The sequence below is a fragment of the Danaus plexippus genome, chromosome 25, assembly GCF_018135715.1.
Source record: "Danaus plexippus chromosome 25, MEX_DaPlex, whole genome shotgun sequence".
NCBI lineage: Eukaryota > Metazoa > Arthropoda > Insecta > Lepidoptera > Nymphalidae > Danaus > Danaus plexippus.
Genome location: NC_083553.1, coordinates 527764 through 542767, shown reverse-complemented (window position 1 = coordinate 542767; position 15004 = coordinate 527764). Strand labels below are relative to the sequence as shown.

Below are 15004 nucleotides of genomic sequence, written 5' to 3'. Positions count from 1 at the left end.
TTTGCAATATTTTTTATTGTTAATGATATTAAAACAAGCAGTGTAGCTCTTGTACATAATGTTTTCTGTAATATTTGATTTACTTATTATTTCTATTATACGAACATAATTATATATTATGGTTATTTTGATCACTGGAGAAATGTTCTAATATGAACTGAAATTTTAATACGTAGACAACAATCAAAAGTGGTAATTTTAACTGTTATTATTTTTTTCACAACTATCTATGTACTAAACGTTGCAGTTGATCTCTGAAAGATAAAAATACATTCTTCTTCTTCTTTTTTAGTTGGTGGAATTTCCTTATGAATTTATCCTTATAGTTTTAATGTCATGTGCCGATATTATACTGAACTATGTGAAGAGGTGTTCAGGAATGAACAAGGTCGTGACAAGAGACTAAGAACTTTGATACTGCTGAGGTCGTTAGAAATACATTAAAACTGATTAGGATACATCACTGATCACGACATTGATAAATGTGTTAGGTCTTGTAATATAAATATCGGGTAATTATAATTTGTACCTTTAAATAGAATTACTTCAGAATATGTGTATTTCCAACGAACCTTGAGCACATTATTCTCAATACTCCGATTGTACCCCTCTTGTTGAATGACTTATCCGATTGCGAGAATTTTTTAAACAGCTACTGGGCTTTCTTTAATAAGAGCGTTCAACTGAACAAACGGAAATCTTATATGTTAACTATATGTATCACTAAGGGTTATGTAATAATATTATAAGACATTATGCACTGTTGCATCAACACACAAAACACACGTTTTCCTGTTACTAGTAATGTTCTGAATATATTATAATTAGATCGTAATTATTGCAGTTAATATTTAATAATACCGATATTAAGGACATATTAAGATGGAGATCAGTTTGTTTTGCGAATTTTTGGTTATAACTTTTCAATCTTCAGCCATCAACTCGGCTGTGTTTTAAATATATATAGAATATTAAAAATCAGTATATGATAGATAAAATGGCAAAAAATTTAAATATATACATACTTTAAAATTCCGTCTCAGTTAAAATTTTATGACGATATAAGTCGAAGAGATAGCGATTATTATTATTATTTTGATATTCTTCTTATTCCCAACTTTGTGTACATTATTTTATTACATCATTTACCTTTGGATTGAGGGCTTGTTTGTCTCAACATCGATTTCATTGATTCCTATTTCCTTTTATATTAATACCCAGATCCTTTCAAGATCTCTTCCCCGTTTCGTATTTTAAAGCATTCGATTCGTGTGATATTTGTAGGTTTTTAAACATGAGATTTTTGTTAACTGACCTCTGACCAGGATTAAAATAGGTAGATAGTCGAAATAATGTAAATAGTCAATAAGTAAGTATAAGTTTATTTAAGTATAGCATATAAACAGTGATAGAGATGCTCTTAAAAGTATTGGAAATTAATCCTCTTCGATATGTGGCACATCATTAATCTTAATCATTAAAGATATTTTTTAACTCTTCGATTTGATATTTAGCGACAATTTGCGTCGTTGTTATAAATAATTTTATGTCGTGTAAGAGCTCGAGTTAATTATTTTGACATTATTATGTGAAAATAACAATATTTATTGTTACAACACAATAAATTTTCCTTATTGTGGTTAAAATCTTTTAAAATAAACATGTTTTTATATGAAAAAGAGGGAAAATGCATCCTTTCTTGCAATTAAGTCTATCCGAAAGACTGTTACAATCAAGCCAAAAAAAAACCTAAAATAAGATGAAAACTAAAATCTGTAATTGTTTTTAGGGTTGCTTATAACAGGATCACATAGAAATATTATTTGTGAAGTGCAGTCAATGCTTTAAAAGGATCTGGTGCTTAAAATGTTGTGACCGCTATTAATATTACATTAGCGTTTCTACGTGACTTCATTCGCGTGGACTTCGGAATTGCGTTTAGTTAAAAACGATTGTTGGCTTTAAAAATTGTGAGGTAACCAACTGCCAGCGCCATCTATTGTTTGTGTTGCGTGTTTGTCTTCATACAAAAAAAATTTATAACGTGTTATTAAACGGTTGACTTTCCGAATTTTAGTTGTAAATAAAGTTTTAAAAGAGACATTGCTTTTTTACATTAAATTATAACAAACAAGCACACAACATTCATCCAACGTACAAACATTGGTATAATATTGTAGTTGCATTAAATTTGAATAAGTACATACCTATACAATTCCAATTAGTTTTAATTACCATTTAATTTATTTTAATGAAAGTTAAATTAGTTTTCTGATATAAACTATGAATACGATGCACTACACTACACTAGTCTGTACTGTTGTATATTATAGTATAATACATAATAGTATTAATATGAGAGTGTTTAAAAATGAATAACAGATGTTTGTTAATATAACGCAAGATATTCTCACCAGATTCTCGTAAAGCAGTATATTTATCTTTTGCTTCTGAACACAGATAGCGTCATATCTTTAGGTATGTTAAATTTAAATGAAACTAATATTTTCGAATTACTACGCGTATATTATTATTGTTTAAAAAACTACATACTCCAGACGTTTCGGTTACTTTGCAGCGACCGTGGTCACTGCAATATTAGTTTCATTTAAATGAATACTCGCGAAAGTCTTAGATCTTATTAATCTTAAATTCCTTTAATTTTGATTTTTAAACGGATGCGTATATTCGAATAAGAAATGAAATAGCAATTATAGAATGATGAATTTATTCGCACGAGTAGGATTTCAGAACTGCAATCTCTGTATTATTGTTACAGACGTCACATTCCTGGCTGGCTTTATGTTTGTAGTCGAATTTGATTTAGTTATATTGTTAGTTCAGACATAAAAACCGAAGCGTTTCCTATTTTACTTATAAAGTTAATGTGAAAGTCGTCATTCTTCTTGACTAATACTTAACATAAGGCACTCAATATTTCGCTACTTAATTTATTTTGCGTAATTACTACTTGCAGCATATAGAAGAAACCTCCCTAGGGATACCTTACAATTATAGGCTTACTGGGTATATAAAACATTGCACCTATTCCGCATATAAATTACAAATGCTATAAAACGAAATATTCATTAATGATCATTTAGATATAAAAATAAAGAGTATATAATTTGTCGATTCTCTATGTGTACTATAGTCTGAGTAGAAATAGCAGTGTCTTTTTAATTTCTGCATAAAGTACTTCGTCGAGGCTAGTCGGGAAACACAAATACTAAGTTACGCAGCAGACGTAATATAACTGGCATTTATTCATGACATATGTTAATATAAAAAAATGTGGCCATTAAAATATGACTAGCATATTTCCAAAAGCTGTATTAAAAAATGTTACTCCTTTCAATTAAAACGTTGATATCTATAAAAATCAAGTGAATTCAAGCAATTGTCAATAATGATCTACATTTATTGTAACTTAAATGTCAGATAAGCAACAGACTATAAAATATGGCTAAGAGTACTTATACTTAAAATTAATTTAATTTTTCAATTTTATTAAATTCAATTTTTCAATTAAGTATGTATATATGAAATATAATGTATTTAATTGTTATATTATTTATAAAAAAATACGTTTTTTAAATGTTGTGGAAGATATCAACGTATTTGGAATATACTTTATTTCATTTAAGTTAATAAGTTAAGTTAAATATTTTATCTATGAACTCTATAAATATTAAAAATAAAAGTATTTTTTACTTTTATGAATAGATAATATTGAATAAGAACATTGTAAATTTTGTCGTTCCACGCAATATGCATAATATTGAAAAGAAGATTAATCAAAACAAACTCTCCGAATCCGAATTATAAAAGCTTTTTGAATATATATATCACTTTAAATTATTTTTGATCATATGTGTTTTAATATATATTTTAATTTTTATTAAAACTTTTCAGTAATATATCTCATTCTACGTAACATCAACAAAGCACGAGTCGATGACAGCGCCAGTCGTGACAACATAATGGAACTAAACCAATCATATGACTATTTTCGTCACGTCTAGTTCTCGCTATTGATTCTTGTCTTGGTCTCGATTCTCGCTCGACATAGTTTTTGTGTGTATCATCTGAAATGGCGAGTCAGACACAGGGGATCCAGCAATTGTTGGCTGCTGAGAAACGCGCAGCAGAAAAAGTCTCTGAGGCCAGGAAGCGTAAGTGATATATACTGCGTATTCTTTTTCACGTTGAAGTAGGGCCAGGGCCAGTGAAGTAGTTAACAAGTCGATGTGCATTTTAGCAATTTACATAGTCACAGCTTAATGTAGAGCTATTCTCATTTTTCAAATAAGGTTTTAATTTTTTACTAAGTATCTTTGGAATGTCCATATTTCCGTTTTATTCTGTTATATAGACGTATCAGAGATTACTTGATCTATGATTTGAGTTCATTCCAGCTCAAAAGAGGTTTTTTAGATTAAGAATTTTGTATTTCTTAAAGGTTACATATTGTTTTATGTAAGCTGGTTTTTGTATTGTTATTAGCAAAATATTTATTATTATATTTTATAATTGCAATCTACAGGCATATATAAAAATATAGAGGAGCAAATATGGTTTTAATACTCCATAAATATTTCAACAGATATAAACTTTAATAGATAATGTTATTAGTAATTTCCTTGAAAACAATTTATATTCTTCATATCATGACTTGATGTGTTCATACATACATTTTATTTGAATCTGAAAAATCATGTGTTATATTTATCAGGAAAAGCAAAACGTCTAAAGCAGGCTAAGGAAGAGGCTCAGGATGAGGTGGAGAAGTACAGACAGGAGCGGGAGAGGCAGTTTAAAGATTTCGAAGCCAAGGTTGGTTTAGTGTTGCCGCTTCAAAGTAGGTTACTCTATAGACATTAATAACAATCTCAAGGAGAAATATTTGTTAAGATGATTTTATTATTTCTTTTGTCAAATAATGAGAACAAAATGTATTACATACTAAAAAAATCTGTAAAATCTGTACAATTTGCCTTTACATAAGCAAAATCTTGTAATTTACTTCAACCACATCTCCAGGTTTTATTAAATTATGCTTAACATACACCAAATGAAAACCTCTATGTGATGGTTGAATAATGTTTGTGAAGATGTTGATTAAAATCTACATTATGATGTAGAAATAGGAAAACAAATATTAGAAAACTGAAAATTAAGTCAATAAATTATTTAAAATATGAGCCCTACACTATGTTATAAGTGTAATTGCAGTTGAAATTACAGTTTAATTTAGCAAGGAAATTCTTCCGTTTCCTTTGTTAGATTTTATCGGTTTTATGAGTATGAAGGTCATAAATTTTGCTATAATTTTCCAGCACATGGGCACAAGGGAGGGAGTCGCCGCCAAAATTGATGCTGAGACCAGAGTGAAAATCGATGAGATGAACAAATTGGTCCAGATGCAACAGGAAACGGTAACTCTTTGACAGCAGTTGTCGTTAATTTTTTGTACTTATGTTTCTCAATGAGCACATAGTAACATATTTCTTTGAACGTAGGTGATCACAGACATCCTGAATCTTGTGTACGACATCAAGCCGGAACTTCACGTCAACTACCGCTTAGAATAAGCGAAACACAATAATAATTAATGTTACTTCTTTCGCTTTTAAAACCGTCGCGAACCTAGTTGTCACTGTTATAATTAATTAATAGCCACTTTTGGCGTGCGTCAAATTTCGCGCCAAACAAAATGGCTGTCGTATGCTGTATATACAGATAGCTTAAAGCCATTTAATATTTATTATCCTAAACATTTAATTATAATCAGCTCGATATCATTCCATTTGTGACCTTGGAGGATCCGCTTACGAACACAAAAAAAATAAATATATATTATTAAATTGTATGTTATTCAATGTTATATGTTGAATAGAAATATATGGAGTTTTAAAATTAATATTAATGTTTTTATTTTTGCGTGTTACATTTAGTCTCAATTGCTTGTACAGTATTAGAAGAAATATATTAATAAACTGATATTCTTGTTTCATTCCAACTTCTGACGCTAGTCGGGGTTTTTAATGACTTCTTTCCTAGAAGAAATATAACTTTAATAATCAAAATTTTTATTTTTTCTTGTATAGATAGCACGTAGCTGTCAAAACTATGATTTATCATGCAGCTCGTCTGTCATGTCAGTTATCTTTGAGATAATTTAGAATGTTGTTATCTCACCCGTGCTTATCAGAATCTTAAAAATCCCAAAGAAATTTAAAGATTTATGAATTCCTATCAATTATAGACCTAGATGTCGAATTAAAAGTTAAATCATATGCGACATTTAATAGTGAAACGTCGTGAGTTTAGGGTTTGTTTAATACACATATTTCTTCAATAATTACGTTATCGATATAGTGAATGTTGTATAAGAAAAAAATTTATGCTGACTGTAGGTAATGCTGAAACGCATTGGGTTTCTTTCAAAAACTACCAAAAATTTTACATGCGAAGTAAAAGCATATGGTTTATCAAGAGATAATGTAGCGGGGAAAACAGTGTATTTCTTCTGTTCGCTCTATGTGATACCATATTAACCATTAAGAATTGCTCTTAGAGTGCCATAAAGGTCAGTGAAATAGTCTCGTGAATTGTCTCTACATTAAAACCTACGTGAGTTTGATCTGCTTATCTCCTAGCGTCTCAATCCAGTTAGCAACTGCTCCTACTGTTGTGAAGACGGCTGGCTGGTCGCGTTCATCGCAGCGTTTGGATGAGAAAGAGAGAATACCAACTAGAAGACCGTCCATTATAGCTGGACCTCCTGCATCGTGCTGTGGACAAAATATAATCTCGGCATGTTTTGTAACATTATCTAAAAATAGGTTGTACAAATTCTTAATAATATTTGTTCCAAAAATACATCATTAACATAATTTTATCTGAAGTAGTTTTAAACTAATTTATTGACATACTTTAAGCTCATTTATGTTACTTACATTGCACACGTTTTTGGTCAAAGTTATATATCCTGCGCAGAAGTTACTTCTGGTGACGAGATCTCTGTGAAGATAATTAGCTTTGGAATAATTGATAAACTCATGGATTAGTTGGAAATATTAATGTTCTACCTTCCGTAAATTTCCTGACAATCTGCCAGATCGTAGACCGGCAAAACTATTTTCTGGAGAAGAACTTGTCCCCCAAGGCCTCCGAAGCCCTATAACAGTGTTTTTGTTATTTCTTGCTAGGTACTACAATAATGTTAATATAAAAGTTTACTTGCCATGACGGAGCCCCAGCCAAGAAACGTAATATTACTATCGGTGGGTATATTTTTATCACTGGAGTAGTCAATCTGGGCTACATGTGTATTAGGTTGGTCCGGTGTTATATTTTTGTGAAGTTTTAAGATGGCCAAGTTAAATTCCAGTGTGTTTGGCTTGTAATTAGGATGAAAGAATATCTCGGTGACTCGATACAGTTCTCCACCATAAGTTGCATTGGATGAACCTACTCGCACTGACAACATCTTCACGTATTCTCGAAAGAAACGGTTGTTGTATTGTCTGCAATAGTTAATAAATATCATTTTTGAAATTAGTCACTGTCGTCTAAAAACAAATATAAGATAAAATAAGAAAACTTCAACGTAATTTCCTGTACTCATTTGTTATAGATTGATGTATAAAGTAGTACAATGGATCATAATGGTTCTGTTTGCTATCAACCTCACAATAAAAGTCGTTAAATAATAGCCGCTTTCTTGTATTTAGTGACATTGGTAAATTTCTTCTTTGCGAGTACTATGTCCAAATATATATATATATATATATAATTTATGATGAAATAAATTTGATTATTTTGTTTGCATTGCTTATTTTCGGCACGAGCAAGTTATGCGAAGAAACGCCACATTCTCGGACTGCTTAACTCGAGCTAAACATAATATTACCTACTTTTGCTGATACCAGTACCATCACACCCAAAGAAAATTCCACAACTAGTTTGATTTCTTCGGTAATTTCTTACAATTGTAAACAATGTGCAGCTGTTATCACGGTGTCTCCATCAATGATGGCGCCGCCACACCAAAGCTGCTTGTTGACGAGGAGAGCAGCCAGAAAGGGATAGTCTTCAATAGAAGCTACCTCGTCCGCGTTGTAGATACGACGAAAACGGGGATCCAGGGGCGGGTCCATGGTTGACACTTAAAGGAGTTCCAAGAAGTTAGGTGCTCCACCGTTTATATAAGTTGTTATATGTATTTGAGGTAAACAGAAAAGTGAATGGAGTTTTATTAAAAACTAGCAAATTGCCCGCAACTTCATCCGCGTTTCCGTCTTTTTACGTAAAAAAAGTAGCATATGATATCCTTCCTCACGGTTCAGTGGTTTTGATGTAACAGACAGATTAACTTTCGTATTTTAGTAGGGCAATATAATATGTCAATCCACAATATTGTTGAAAAATATAGGGAACCGCAGAATATTACTATTAATAGCTGGTACCGTTACGCAAAAGTAATCCTTATAGCATGATTCAGTATTCACTCGCGATGGCTTATTAGCGTATTTCTTGTATAAGTTTGGTGTTTCTATCCGGATTTCTATGATTCTTTTTTTATTGAATAGGTAATAAAGTTATTTTTTTTTAAATTAGGGATGAGAGAGAGAGTTTATATAAACGTATGAGAAAACAAATATAATCAAAAAGCTCCGAACTGCTAAGCTATCGGGAGTTACACGTGTTATTTTGCGTCAACCATAAAAGATAGACATATGCTGTCGTGGGATATTTTTATATAATTTTATGTAGAATATTTCCGTCATACATGATTTCTATGTAGCTTTAACTATTAAGGCAGCAGACGGGACGGAAGCTTAAAATATGAAGTAATTTTTTAAGTTTCTTTCTCCCGTTTTCCTAACATTTCCCTTCTCTGCTCTGCTCCTATTAATTTTGGCGTGGTGAAAAGTATATTATAACTTGCCCTGGAGTATGGAAAATAATTGTATAAAGTTTCGATAAAATCCGCCGAGTAGTTTTTGTTTTTATAAAGAACATAAAGACAAACAGACAAAAATTTTACTGATTGTAGTTTTGGCATCAGTATCGATCACTAATCACCCCCTGATAGTTATTTTGAAAATATATTTTATGTCTGTACATAAAATATATTTTCAAAATTTAATTTAAAAAATAATTCTGTAATTGACCTCTCTACAGATTTATTATAAGTATAGCTTAAAACATAGATACTTTATTAAATATTAAAAAGAATAAAATTTATTTGTAGGTTTTAATTACTTAATCATATTATTACTATATTATATACTTAGATAAAATCTAACGAGGAAGAAAGAGGCAAGCTTTGCTGTTGCTCCATTAGTTAGCAGCCATAAAAGGAGGAAATATAATGTTAGATATAAATTATAATAAACTTTGGATTGTACCATTTCATGAGGGTAGATTGTGCAACAATTAAAAGTCACTCAAAGCTTACATAAACAAAACCCTTACGTGTTATTTTTTTTTTGGGAGTCGTTTTCTTTACAATTTCGCTTCTTCTGAGCGGCAACTCTATAGGTATTCCTTCATACTGCCACTCTTTATCGTTCATACTTCTCATTATCTGCTCGTGTTCCACTGCGTATGCGTAGTAGAAAATTAAAGGCACAAATTATGTTAGATTAAATATTACTTCTGTCTGACTAGAAACTCAGCCTTTACATAATATTGGTTTATGTGGCAAAATGGAAACGAATTCAAATGAGTAATAGCGTCAGGAACTGTTTTTAAAGTTCCGAGTCGATAGATTATCTAGCACTCAACGAAATCTCGGTTGCAACTAGAGTCGGATAATTGTACAGAAAGAAGATTGAAAGCCTTCCCTTTTTGATTTGTTTTTTGAGAGTGGGCTTGATAGGGGAGGCTGAAAAGACGGAATACATCTAGTACAGAAACTAATCCACATAAAATTCAGCATTAGTCTTAAATGAAATTGGATTTTTGTGTTTTGCAGGCGTGGGATGTAGATAGGCCGAAAATTGGTCCAAATGCGGAAGATCATCCAATACACTGGGTACGACTTTTGCATCACTTAATTCATCGGGATCACATTAAATTCTATATCAGGAAGTCAGGAGTGGTAGAGTTTGTGGTAAATAGTAGACGAATTGTGAATTTAATGGTATTATACGTAACTTAACTTTAATAACTTATTTACAACTTATATTCAACATAACAAAAATGTCAGGTTAATCGTTGAAAAACGGTGCCTGTAGATTACTATTTTACAGTACTCTGAAGGAAATATCATTAGTTTTTTTGTTTAGTTTATGTTCAAAATTTATAACATTTATGAAACTATATATTAGGTGACCAAGAGATTATTCATTTTTAATTTCAGTCTTTTTACCTTGATAACTCAACAAAAACATTTTTTGGTTAGGTATACTTACTCCCATCTTCTCGACTAATCTGTTTTGCGGAAATATCAGACACAGAGTTTTCTTGATGGGCCACAATATTTCTTATTACACAAGTAAACGATAAAAGCAAACATAATGGACGGAAGACCATTATATCAGGCTATAATTAAATTTTACTTTGTCTTAACCTCCGGATGTTGATTTCCCTTGTGAAATCTGATACTTTGTTGCGAAATTAAACAAAAATAAAACACAGCGGTCGTAAATATTTTATTGAGTTATAGAGTGTTATAGAAAGATAAAAATGTATTGTTAGTGCAAACCGTAGCCGTAATCTTTCAAGACGACAGGTTTAATTATGGAGTAGACGGGTTTTACTATTGAAGGTAGTATAGGGACGTTCACGATAGGTACTTTGATAACGGGAATAGAAACTCCGTGATTGATGTAGCTGGATCTAGACTCAACGAGAACAGATGTCAGCGGGTAGGCTGTGGAAGAAAGTCAACTTCAGTACATTACAGCAGCCTTAACCAAGGGTTAGGGTGTGTTATGACCGCCTCGCCCGCGCTCGCCTCAAACCTTCCTTCACTGCAAAGGGAGGACTTGGCGTCAGTTTGTACCCTTGAAATATTATTATACAATATATATTCCTACTCCACTAGTTTACGAGATTTATTAAACTGTTAGTTAACTTTTAAGTCACTTCTTTTTTTCGACGGTAAATTGTTTTCTTTCTTTGTCATTTTGTATGGTAAATATTATTTTATAAATTACTTACTCAGACCCCCTAAACCAGATGGGACGGGATTGGCCAAGGACATGCCAATAAAGGCTAGGACAATAGCTACCTAAAAAAAAAAATTTTATAATTTAATACAGATAGACTCAAACTGAGATATCTGATGAACTAGATTGTTATGGTTCACCGCTTATATAAACTATGTGTTTTAGTAAATACTCACGGCACACCGCATCTTGATATGATTCACAACAAACTGTACACAATAAACAAACCCCAGCGGAACTCCTCGCTGTTATATATTTATCGTATAATTCCTTCATGCACGGTTTCACTCGCATCCTGACAAAATATTATTTCATGTCTAATAGTTCTAATGAGGTTGATGCATGTACACAATTAAATTTTTAATCATTAAACATTTTAGGATATCACCTTTATTCATTAAACGTATACGTGTATTTGGACAGGTGTATTGTAATTATTTTGAGAACCGTTTGCAATGTGTACAGCTTCCTAACCCTTTTTTATTTCAAAGCCGGAAAACGAGCAGACGACATACGACATAACTCCGGTGGAAGGTAGTCAACGTCGCCTATAGACATCTGCAATATAAGGGATGTTGCAGATGTCCTTGCCGACCTTGCCGCCCGAGATTGTGGGAGAGGGCGAGGAGAGGGTGGGAATATGGAAAGGGAAGAAAAGGGCAACCGGCTGTCATCAGACGAAACGCAGCCATTAAAGTCTACTTCACACCGATCTCCTGGGAGAGGGTGGTACTTCCCCCCTTCAAGCCAGCCCATGTTCGAGCGATAGTTACTTTACCACAGCTAACTACCACACCTTATAAAAACTCGATGAAAGAACTTTCTGGATTTCGACCATACTTCTTACCTAATAACTTTCATACCTAACGGGCCTTTAAGTTCTTACATCTTACCGTAGGATTTGTGAACAATTTGCGAAAAACAATTATTAAACCAAGTAAGGAGCATTAGAGAATGAACAGAAAAGATTTCAAAAATCTTCAAGTTATAGAAAATTCTAAAACTCGCTTGCGTCAGGCGTCTTGTTTTGTAATAAAGATAGTACTTATACTAATTTGGTGTTAGCATTTGTGTCTGGAATTATATTTATGAGCTATGAAATAAAAACAATGAGTTTATTGTTAAACAAAAAAGTGACAGTAATAAATAGTAAATAAATTATATTTAAAATGAGACCGTCTTCTCAACATAACTTCACAATAGTTTGAAGCAGTAATAAGTGTTTGTTAAAGTCCCTTCATATTCTTCTTATTTTAGTTATAAACTTTCAGTTACGTCTGGCTCCCTAGTCAATACTCAGTTAACTAATTCCATGATACGATTACATAAAAAAAAGAAAAATTTGAATAATCGAGGATGTCGACTGGAAATATTTTTAAATCTAAACTGTTATGACAATGTTAGATTATGTTACAGTATTGACCAAACAACAAACAAAACAATATATGAAATATGAACGAAACCCTTTATTGATGATGCTTTAAATTAATGTCTAAGTAACGTTATTAGGAATAAATAATCAAACGTTGCAGCTTTTCTTGAGACACAAATTTCACTGAAACAGAGAAAAAGATATATTATTCACTCAATAAATTAAGCAAATTTCATTTTTTATATTGCAAGCTGATCAAGTCCTTACGAGCACTTTAAGTATTATTTTTCGATATCGTATGAAAATAACGTACCATATTCAGGGCGGAAACAATACGTATTCGGTTGGTATGAAAATTTTGAAAGGCCCTATGATATCTTAGTTTTGTTATAGTACATTTATAATAGTAACTTTAAATAGATGCTTTTAGATGATGAGTATAAGAATAGATGATATAGTTTCCGTAATGATTTTCAGGATAAATTCATATCCATGAGTTTGAAGAAATAAATTACGTTCAGTAAATATGAGTGGGTTACATTTTACACAGTGACTGTAACCAATGCTACTTCTATTATAAGATTACTCCGTTCTGGTTCCATAAAAAAACTTACACTCAACTAAGCCCTCGTTATTAAAGTATGTTTTAATGAGTTATTTGAGAAGAGCTATAAAGTTACCGCAAAAAACATTTTACCGCTGGTCTCAATCAAGCTTAAGACCAGAAGGTATCCAGAAGGTAAGAAAGTCACCTATATAATTTTTTATCCAATATAACATTTTCATTACCAGCCATTTGTCGTTGTCGTAGTCCCAGAGGGATGAAATTCCGTCTATGGGATTAACACGTAGCTCCAGCATGCGGCGCAGTTGAGCCTTCTGGGACTCCTTGGAGAATGTACTTGGCAACGGCTCATACACTGGATCAAAAAAATATACAGATACAGGCTTTTACTGAAATATGATCAATATATGAACCAAATTCAATTACAGACGAAGAAAAGTTGAGAGAAAATGGAAAAAAACTGTAGGGATATACAAAAAAATCAGTTGTTAAAGTTGTATGAATAAAAGTTCACCAGAATACCGGAAAAAAGGATAACGAATTTTAGAAAGGAAAGATAGAATGGACATAGGACAGAAATAAATAAAAATATTAAAACCGTAATGATGATAAAACATGGCTGCCCAGAATGTGAAGGAAGTAACGACGAACACCCATCCCATGATGAATTTCCATTGGCCAGTTGGCGCCTGGAACTCCGCGAAGGTCTGGCAGAAGGAAGCGCGGTACAGAGCCTTCTTCTCCTCACAGCAGAGCATCCGCCAATCACAACGTTCCTTCTCGCGAAGGGCCTTTATGCAAGAAAAAAAAAATCTGTAAATTATCAGTTGGTCACTATGACATAAGCACTATAGCTTCGTATAATTTGCAATTAATACAAAAATAAGACTTTAATTGCCCTAAGTTATGGCTTTAATAGTGTTATAACATATATTTCATGCTATAGGATTGGGGTATAACGATGGATATGTATGAGAAACAATGTAAAATTCCAAAGGAGATTTGTGCGTCGGCGTTCAGACCAGACATATTTCTGTATGCGTGAATTTTAAAGCGTGTTATGTTAATAGAGCTGACGGGTCCTCGGGAAACCAACATCCCCAAAGACCATGCCATCAAGGTCAACGAGTATTAAGAACTTGCTAACGAACTCACTAAGAATAGGTTTGTCGTAAATATGTACTTGGTAGAAGTCGGAGCGAGAGGTGTAACAGATAAATCTCTCTACAACTTACTAAAAGACTTAGGCCTGTCCAGAACTAATATCAATTCATTCTTAGAATGTACTTCGAAGGCAGCCCTAATAGGTTCGTTTCAAATTTGTTTAGGTAAAGAGAGGAGCTTGGACGGTGGAGGTGAGCGTTTAACGCGCGTTAGATAGGGCCCCCTAATCCTACACCCGGGTCGCAAGTATCGAGCACTCTTTCTGCAACGCAATGGATCTAGCACCCGCACAGTGAATCCATGGAATGCTGAGAAGTTTCGACTCTTTTTCTATGTTAATTGTTAACCTCATTAGTGTAACTTTTAAATCAAACGTAAATAGATTTTTTTTTAATAATTTTACTTTCATGACTCAGATAAATCATCATCAAAATATTATATTCTCAAACTAATCTTACACATATGTCCTGAGTGTTCTCCTTAAACCTCACAGCTGGGAATGGAAAATGGCAATCATCTTTGTAGCCGGCTATACCATTAACACCGTGGCCCACTACATCTCTGTAACCTGTCCTACAATACCAGTAAGTCGTTCTGATGTTTTGGACATTTGGTTTAAATATGTAGGGGAATTTTAACACGGAATTCATATTAGAAACGTTTTATTATTGCCTCAGTCACAGTGATTGTGATTGTATTTATATTTTTTATATGAAT

At 32.4% G+C, this 15004-nt stretch overlaps 3 protein-coding genes across 3 annotated transcripts; 1 reads left to right on the top strand and 2 right to left on the bottom strand.

Annotated features, from left to right (window-relative positions):
• The first annotated feature begins 3997 nt into the window (after nucleotides 1-3997).
• Nucleotides 3998-6003, top strand: LOC116775022 (V-type proton ATPase subunit G). The gene is made up of 4 exons (XM_032667800.2): nucleotides 3998-4175; nucleotides 4736-4836; nucleotides 5340-5438; nucleotides 5523-6003. Exons 1-4 carry the CDS (start codon nucleotides 4094-4096, stop codon nucleotides 5592-5594), a joined length of 354 nt encoding a protein of 117 aa, XP_032523691.1. The 5' UTR covers nucleotides 3998-4093; the 3' UTR covers nucleotides 5595-6003.
• Nucleotides 5698-8207, bottom strand: LOC116775021 (uncharacterized). The gene is made up of 6 exons (XM_032667799.2): nucleotides 7996-8207; nucleotides 7250-7532; nucleotides 7095-7183; nucleotides 6963-7026; nucleotides 6637-6797; nucleotides 5698-6059 (listed from the first exon to the last, which is right to left on the bottom strand). The coding sequence occupies exons 1-6, from the start codon at nucleotides 8163-8165 to the stop codon at nucleotides 6032-6034; spliced, it is 795 nt and encodes a 264-aa protein (XP_032523690.2). The 5' UTR covers nucleotides 8166-8207; the 3' UTR covers nucleotides 5698-6031.
• A 4425-nt stretch (nucleotides 8208-12632) lies between these two features.
• LOC116775201 (cytochrome c oxidase subunit 4 isoform 1, mitochondrial-like) lies at nucleotides 12633-14995 on the bottom strand. The gene is made up of 4 exons (XM_032668048.2): nucleotides 14746-14995; nucleotides 13722-13914; nucleotides 13348-13478; nucleotides 12633-12741 (listed from the first exon to the last, which is right to left on the bottom strand). Exons 1-4 carry the CDS (start codon nucleotides 14935-14937, stop codon nucleotides 12739-12741), a joined length of 519 nt encoding a protein of 172 aa, XP_032523939.2. The 5' UTR covers nucleotides 14938-14995; the 3' UTR covers nucleotides 12633-12738.
• Nucleotides 14996-15004: the final 9 nt, after the last annotated feature.